The sequence below is a fragment of the Lactuca sativa genome, chromosome 9 (assembly GCF_002870075.4).
Source record: "Lactuca sativa cultivar Salinas chromosome 9, Lsat_Salinas_v11, whole genome shotgun sequence".
In the NCBI taxonomy this organism is placed as follows: Eukaryota; Viridiplantae; Streptophyta; class Magnoliopsida; order Asterales; family Asteraceae; genus Lactuca; species Lactuca sativa.
In genome coordinates this window covers 193,114,327-193,122,901 of record NC_056631.2, presented here as the reverse complement: position 1 = coordinate 193,122,901, position 8,575 = coordinate 193,114,327, and the positions used below count along the sequence as shown (strand labels likewise).

The following is an 8,575-nucleotide window of genomic DNA, read 5'->3' as shown; positions in this document are numbered from 1 at the left end:
TGTGTGTTTGTGGGTTGGTTTGTGTATGTGTGTGTGTGTGGGGGGGGGGGGGGGTGGGTATGTATATGTGTGTGTGGGGGGGTGGGGGTGTTAAGGTGGGGGTAGGTAGAGGTGGATGGGATGTGTGTTTATATTTTAGAAAATTTTTGGAATTAGAAAAATATGGAAAACAATAATTATAAGTTTTCAAAAAATTTCCAACTTCTTTGTAATTTTAGAAAACGGAAATTTTCATTTTCCGTGAAAATTTAGAAAAATAGACGAACTAAACGCGTTTTCAAAATTCTCATTTTTTCTTGGAAATTTTTTCCGGAAAATGACCCATTTTTCCGCAACTAAACGCACCCTAAGCTTTCCATCAAAACACTTCAACTTAACATGTTGTAGTGAGAATAAGCAATAAGTGGCCACTTTTTTTTTTATTTTTTTATTTTTTTATTTTTTTTTTATTTTTATCCAAAGACCCCCTTAAATAATTAAATAGCTGAAAAGGAAAAAAAAAAAAAAGCTCAATAAAATAATAAAATGTAATCAATTTGGGTCTTGCGATTGATACCAGCTGGTTGCTAGGGAAGAAAGAAAGAAACCGACCTCGAAGCTGCCAGCGACACATAGCGCCTCACCCTAACCCCCACTCCCGGTGACTTTTCCGGCAGAGTTCACCGCCACTGCCGTCGCCCGCAGTCCCACACACCCGGCGACTTCCCTCTCAGCCTGAATGCCTAAATTTTGTCCATCATCTTGGCTGGTCTGATTTCTGATTTGCAGTAAACATCACAATGTTGCTTAAGCCTATCCACAATTCAAATAGAAGAACTACTTCATACTTTCTGTCGTCATTGGGGAAATATTTCTCCACTTCGAGACAATCTGCAGTTGATTTGGCTTCCAAAGATGGAGAAATGAGGATATTTTTAGTTGCAGGAGAAGCTTCCGGAGATGCTATTGGTTCTCGTTTAATAGCCGCCTTAACGAAGCTTTCACCATTCCCAATACACATTGCTGGAGTTGGAGGGTAATTCTTTTTTAGTCATATAGATTCACCTCTCAATCTCTAAATCTTCTCAACCCTAATCAATTAGTAACTGTTTCCCCAAACAATTTTGTGGTTTTCAAATTCACATCTATATTCATTTGTAAACATACATACATACATACATACATATGTATTCATTTACCCCTGTATCAATTTTTAGATCTATGATGGCAAAACATGGATTGAAATCTGTTTTCCCCATGGAAGATATTGCTGTAATGGGGATTTGGGAGTTGTTGCCACATCTAAATAAGTTCCAAGTACTTTCTTTTTCCAATTTCTCATAACTTTTTGTAAAGAAATAAATAATTATATCAGACATCTTAAAAACTACTAAAAATCTATAACTTTTGCAGGTTAGACTGAAGCAAACATTTGAAGCTGCAATCTCATTTAATCCTCATGTCATAGTGACAATTGATTCAAAGGGATTCTCTTTTCGTCTTTTAAAGCAATTAAGGGGTAATTCTTTGACCATCTTTCTTGATTTCAAACATGTAATTTAGATTTTTCCTTATAATATTTATGGTGTAGGAAAATGGGGGAATAATTTTTGCAGCTAGATATGGGCAAAAAGGACCTTTACACTTCCATTATGTAGCACCATCTTTTTGGGCATGGAAAGGAGGTGAAGCAAGACTTAAGGGACTTTCTGAGTTTATTGATCATGTCTTATGTATTCTTCCATTTGAAGAGGAGGTTTGCATATCTAATGGACTACCTGCAACCTTTGTTGGCCACCCCATTCTAGAAGATTCCCTTGACCTTAACTCGGTACAAGTTGTTTCCACTTTTTCCCTTTTTACCCTTCCGAATTTTTGGCCATTACACTAAATATTCATCCACTTAATGATTACATGTTCATGTCCAACAAAAGGTTGCTACAGAAAAGGGATGGAAGGTGCAAGGAAATGCTGACATGTTCAGGGGTAAATACGGAATTTCCTCAGGTAAAATTGGACATATTCAAAAATCCAAAAAGATACAATAAGTTTTTTAAAATTCGGGTAATGTTTTTTGCAAGGTTCAAGAATATTGAGTCTGCTTCCTGGAAGTAGATTACAAGAAGTGACACGTATGCTTCCAATTTACTCAAAAACCATGAACATGTTAAAGGACTCTATTCATGACTTAATGATTGTTATCCACGTGGCACCTAACAAACATGTAGAAGATCACATCAAAAGAACCACCAATGAGTGGCCGACACCTATCGTACTGGTTCCTGGAGGATCACCCCACACCAAATATGATGCATTTAGTGTAAGTAATAGTACTAGTTATCTGGCAGTTGAAAAACTAGCTGTTAGCTGAAAAACTAGCTGATGCAGGCAAGCAGTGTGGCGTTATGTACATCGGGGACAGCAGCGATGGAATTGCAACTTGCGCGATTACCATGTGTTATCGCGTATCGAGCCCATTTCCTAACAGAATGGGCGATATGTTATAAAGCTAAAATACCTTACATTTCTCTCCCAAATATCCTTCTTAATTCACCCGTTATTCCCGAAGCCCTTTTTCGTCATTGCTCACCCACAAAACTAGCATGTTTACTCACGTAAGATTTCACCCGATTCTTTATTCATAATGACACAGAGATTCGAAAGGTAATGGAATAAGTCATTACAGTCTGTGATCATGTTTGGTTGGCGGTTTTTCAGGGAAGTAATGTGTAATGAAGGAGTCCGGGAAGAACAAGTGGTTGCCGCCGAAAGGGTGATGGAATTACTAAGGCCGCCACAAGGTGGTAGCTTGAGCTTTGGTAACACTGCGAGTACGATAGCAGCTCGGACCGTGCTTTATTATCAAAAGGAGAAACTTTACGGATGTGTTTATTGAATGGGGCGCTGGACAAACTTTTTAGGGTTATTTTCAGTGATGAGGATGAAGAGTGCATTCATGTTTATTTTTTTTTGACAGACCTTTTAGGGTTATTTTCAATGACGAGGATGAGGACAACATTCATTTTTTTGACAGACTTTTTAGGATGATTTTCAGCGATGAGGATGAGGACATTTATGTTTTTTTTTATAGACATTTTAGGACTATTTTCGGTGATGAGGATGAGGATGAGGATCAGGAGGATATTTCATTTTTTTTTTGGACAAACTTTTTAGGGTTATTTTCAGTGATGAGGAAGAGGATAATAAATTACAACTGAGAGATTGAGCGTCGAAACATAATTAGTGAATTTATTAAATTAGTCTCAATCAAGTTTAATCTACTAATTTGCTAAAAACATTAAATACCTATTTACACAAATAAAAAAAATGGTTTTTACGTGTGTAATAGGTAATAACCACTTATTTTTTCAACCACCCTTGTCCACAAGTTCATCTATTAAACTACTTATCCATAACCAAAATTTAAAAAAAGGGGGTTGTAACCAATGCATCATAATTCATAACCATTGGATTTTTAAATCATTATTATCCACAAATTAACCTACTAAACAACTATTTACACGAATACAAAAAACGTTTTGCAACTTTCCATATCCATTGCAAGAAAACAACACAACGATGAAGCCAATGGCTTTTCTTTGCCTTTCGGTCATCCTAATGGCTTCAATTTTGATTCGAGAAACCAAAGCCGAAGCTCCTGCATGCGATCCTCGGGACCCGAATTGTGTTGTAAACCCCTTCAGAAAGAACCCGCTTGTCATAGAAGGGAGTAAAGAAGATAAGGAGGCAGAAAGGGAAAAAGAAGATGACACCCCTGAGATAATTATAGTTGGCCATAGGAAGATGTCACGTTGACAAGAATGTTGTATTCCTCCTTTGTGTGTATTATAATTGTTATGTTTTTCTTTTCTTTGCGTTATGCTTATATATTTGGATCTATGTACAATTTCGATATCTTAGCTTTATGTTGCTTGTTTGATTGGATATAGTTGGGTTTAGCGACAGTCTAAAAGAATATGGTATGAGCAAAGAAAATGTCAATAAAGGTGTTTATAAGGGGACAATTTGTGTGGTGAAATTATGTTTACAAAAGATGGTGACTTAATGATGATATAATACAAAAATCTTGCGGGCTATAAAAAATCCAAATCTATTCTAGTAATCTTATAGGGTTATTGTCACTGTAGCTCAACCAATTTATCAATTTTGGTTTAAAAGGTCCTTCCTCTTATTATTATTATTTTTTTGCATTTAAAGGGTAGGAACTTGTGTTTTATAGGCTAATTTAGGCAACCAACCCATTATAGCCGGTTAGGTTTGCAAAATAGGATATAAAAGCTCATAAAAGTTAATTCTTTGAATGTCATCGGATGCAGTTCAATGCAATAAATGCAGACATTTATCCAATACCAAAAGAACATGAACATAACAGTTGTATGTTGTAGCCTGTATATGGATGAAGCAAACAATATGAGCACAAATCTACCATTGCACAACATGAGACTCCCACCATTGAAGCAAATTAAAGAAACGTCATCATCATTATCCTCTTCTTTAATCTTCTTAGCAGACGAATGGTTCGCTTAATTCCCCTCGCTTCCTCTTCACCACCACTTGAGCTCCTTCAACGACATTACCTACCTCAACCTTCACTCCTCCACCGCTACTATCTGCAACGACACCCACCTGTCCTTCATGGGTTTTCTGAATTGGTTAACTCCGATCAAGGCTTTGGCTCTAAATTCCCGTATTTTGAACTTCCTTCATGGAAAATTGAATGAGCTAATCTAAAAATCAGTTTATCGATTGATCATTAGCAGAGATAATGAAAACCCTAGAACTTGGAATCGAGTAGTGGTGCCGTAGGAGGTCTGGGTGCATAGATGCATAGAAATGGATGAGATCGGCTAAAAAGACATCCCATTTTTCCATTTAGACACCCTATATGATTTTAACGTTTTTTTATTTGTTGAATTTGCATTGTTTTTAAAAAAAGTAAATTATAAATAGTTTATTATAGGTTGACTTCTACTAAAAGTGTTTATAGGGTGTCTAAGAGGTGTCAATTTAGCAACACCCAAATCAATTGAGGAAGTACATGATTAATGGGTCATTTTCGAAGGACGAAGCTTGGAGATTTACGAAACCCCAAAAAGATAGCGCTTGGGATTAATTGGTATCTTTTTCTGAGTTTTTTTTTTTTGTGTTCTTACTTTTCTGGGTTTTATTTGGTGTTCTTCTTTTCGTTACTTGAGAATTAATGTTTTGGTATCCGGTCTCTGTACCCTGTTCTTACGTTAAACACATATCAAGGTTTATTGTTAGAATTTTGCATCACAAGCTCTTTGGAGCAACGAAAAGTACCTGCAAATATGTTGTTTTTGAATATAACGAAAGAGACATTTGCAAGATAATTTTTGGAAATCGGAAGCGTCATCTGCAAATTTCTTGCAGTAACAATTGAAAAATACACCTGCACAACTTAAAATTTTGGGGTTAGCTAAAAAGACACCCCATTTTACCATTTTGACACCCTATATAGTTTTTAAGGTATTTTTATTCGTTAAAATTACATTGTTTTCCGAAAAAAAATGATTATAACTAGTTATCAATAGGTTTTTGATAAATGTATCTATAGGGTGTCTTAATAGCAACACCCAAAATTTTCTATGGTTTTGATTTTATGGATTTATTTATTTTGGATATTGATTTTATTTTTCAATGACATCTTCATGGAATATGGGACGGTGGACATGATTTTTTTTGGGATAATCAAAGCGGGAGAAGGTGGATGGGAGGTTGAGGATGGAGGTAGTTGAGAAAGAATGACGTGGTTTTTTTTTGTGATAATCAAAGTGGAAGAAGACGGAGATGGAGGTAGTCGATAAAGAAAGCAGGCAGAAGGTAAGGAACAATGGTGGTGGTGGCCATGTAAAGAAGATGAGTAAGTTGATGAAGAAATGTAGGACATGTATTGACCGGCTTCTAGCCGGTAACAAGTTAAGAAATTAAGAAATAAGGACCTTTTAAAATTTAAAAATCAAGATTACACCCATAGAATGCAAAAAAATAAGGTTAGTGACCTTTTAAAACAGAAGGTCTTAGTTTATTGGGCAAGAGTGACATTAACTCTAATCTTATGTCACATGTCCTTTTTTTTTTCTTTTTTTTTATTTTATTTATGGAGAACTCTTCTTCCGCTCAAGAAAACTTAATAAGTTCATCGGTTATTCGGTTTTGGTTTATCCTTCGATCAAGGCTCTATCTCTTGTAATTTTACCTTTTCGCTTTTGAAAACATAAAAGATTCAAAATAAAAAAAATACATAAATCCATTGATTAAATCGAGAACAATCTAACCCTAAAATGAAAATAACATGGCCTCGCAAATGGTATTATGCAAAAAAGAAAATTATTTTTCCAAATAGTCTATGCGTTGGATCCCTACTTCCATACTTAATAAATAATATTTTGTACGTCTTTCAAAGGCTAAAACACTTACTTAATTACTCTTGCACGATAATGATGTCAACAAGCAACTCTATAATATTAAGAATATCTCCGACCATTCTCATCATCCAATTTTGTAACACCCCGGATTCCCAAGTATTATTTTATTCTTTTATTTTTGGGTGAGTGTGAGAAGACTCGGCGAGTTGGAATCCAAACTCACCGAGTAGGATCGCGGTTTTGTGCGCGGGTTCGCGTCTGGACTCGGCGAGTCCAAAAGTGGACTCGGCGAGTCCATGCTGTTTAATGAAACCCTAATTTCCAGGGTTTGAGACCTATTTAAAGGGGCTTATGGCCGTCATTTGTGGCCACCAACCCCAGAGAGAAACCCTAAAGAGATTTTGAGCGTTTTGGGAGAGAGAAGAGGCCATTGTTGACCATTGAAACTTTTTTTTGGCAAGGAAAAGGAGATTCTAGCTAAGAGGAGGCAAGGGAGGTGGACATCCTTCGATTTTAGAGCTCAGAGCATCATCTTGGAGGTATATTTTGGCTTCCTTTTCTGTTCTGATGATAAACATGGGGGTTAGGGTTTTGTGACCCCTTTGTTGGTTAGATTTGATGTCCATTTCGTCTCTATTTGTGATGAGGCTTGGGATGAGATCCATAGAGGTCTAGAGAAGCTTTATTCCTTAAGCTTTATGAGGATTCATGGGAGTTTTGACCTAGAGTTATGAGATATGGGACTAAAACATAATCTAGGAGCAAATAGTTGTTGTTTGAGCACCAAGGTTTGGACTTTACATGATTATCATGCCTGGGGAGGCCAGATCTATGATTGTATGGAACAGATCTGACCTCAGAAGTGAGTTTGAGTTATGCATGACATGGACTCACCGAGTCTGAAGAACAGACTCGGCGAGTAGCATGAAGTTTCCCTGTAACCACTCAGCGAGTGGTCTTGTCGAGTTGAGGGGTTGACTCAGTGAGTCAGGGAGAGTCAGGGGGGACTGAGTCAAGCCGGAACTCGCCGAGTTGTTCTTGAGACTCGGCGAGTTGAGTCGTGGTGGCCCCGCGATTTATGCCAGGTGAAACTCGTCGAGTCAGAGAAATACTCGACGTGTTAAGAGAGGATCCAAGGGAGTCAGTGGACACGTATAGACTCGCCGAGTCGCCCTAGTGCACTCGCCGAGTCCGGTCAAAGTTGACCGTTGACTTTTGTTGACTTTTAGGGTTTGGTCAGCAATGTGGCCCTTGGGCTAAGAGAGGGGTAAAATGGTCTTTTACCCTTAAGAGGGTGCCAAGAGAGGGTTGATTCTAGTCTCGAGAGTTATATTCATGAGAGTATTTTCCTTATGTGTTAGGTGGTGGCGAGTTTGAGATTCAAGTGTGGGGATATCTGCTTTCTGCTTGCCAGGTGAGTCTTCTCACTATACTTTACCTTGAGTAGGTAACCAGAGTTATGTGACAGAGTATTTGTATGTTATGTATGTTATGTGTTGTACTGCATTATTTCTATGTGATTTATGTTGTGCATGTTTACAGAGTTAGAACCGGAGGGTTCATAGAGTAGGGTCCATGGACCCACAGAGTTATAGCCTCGAGTGGCTAATATGTGTTATGTGTGGTATTTTGGGGAACTCACTAAACTTTGTGCTTATAGTGTTTTGTGTTATGCGTTTCAGGTTTCTCTTAGGATCACGGGATGGCACCGGCTCGATTGTACACACCAGAGAAAGAGCCATGTTTTGAGGATCCTAGTTTATTAAGCAAGTGAAAATGGAGTTATGTTTTTGTAATTCGATTATGACTGTAATTTTAAGAAAAGTGTTTTTAAGAATTAACGATTATTTTTAAATGAAAAATTGTTTTGAAATTTACGGTGTTACAAGTTGGTATCAGAGCCTTGGTTTGAGGGATTCGGATGCACCTTCGGGTAAATCTGGACTCAAACTGAGGATTTAAGAAATTTTTTCAAAAAGAAATGTGTTTTTATAAAGAGAATAAGAGTTTCAAAGAGAAAGCAAAAAAGAGCAGTGTGTACAATCAGCCAGAGCCCGAACGGTGATTTCCTAAAACACCCTTATCTTGTGTTATGAGATATTTGTGATATATTTTATGAGATAGTGTGCATGCTAGAGGCAGGCTAGGCAATTCATATTTTAGGACTAGAGTGGCCTGATTTGTTA

General features: G+C 37.3%; 1 protein-coding gene across 2 annotated transcripts; it reads left to right on the top strand.

Annotated features, from left to right (window-relative positions):
* The first annotated feature begins 463 nt into the window (after positions 1-463).
* Positions 464-3,905, top strand: LOC111904969 (probable lipid-A-disaccharide synthase, mitochondrial). Of its 2 annotated transcripts, XM_042898148.2 has the most exons (9): positions 464-1,015; positions 1,197-1,296; positions 1,393-1,498; positions 1,596-1,810; positions 1,914-1,986; positions 2,061-2,299; positions 2,368-2,594; positions 2,698-2,864; positions 3,635-3,905. In XM_042898148.2, exons 1-9 carry the CDS (start codon positions 780-782, stop codon positions 3,793-3,795), a joined length of 1,524 nt encoding a protein of 507 aa, XP_042754082.1. In that variant the 5' UTR covers positions 464-779; the 3' UTR covers positions 3,796-3,905. The 2 variants fall into 2 exon arrangements, with proteins under 2 accessions (XP_042754082.1, XP_023756425.1); XM_023900657.3 differs by having other exon boundaries at positions 471-1,015; positions 2,698-3,849.
* Positions 3,906-8,575: the final 4,670 nt, after the last annotated feature.

What these genes read in the sequence shown, in the direction of transcription:
- LOC111904969 (XM_042898148.2), top strand. Translation starts at nt 780, where the DNA reads ATGTTGCTTAAGCCTATCCACAATTCAAATAGAAGAACTACTTCATAC. An exon ending in CACATCTAAATAAGTTCCAA is followed by an intron (nt 1,297 to 1,392) that starts GTACTTTCTTTT and finishes TAACTTTTGCAG; the next exon opens with GTTAGACTGAAGCAAACATT. An exon ending in TCTTTTAAAGCAATTAAGGG is followed by an intron (nt 1,499 to 1,595) that starts GTAATTCTTTGA and finishes TAATTTTTGCAG; the next exon opens with CTAGATATGGGCAAAAAGGA.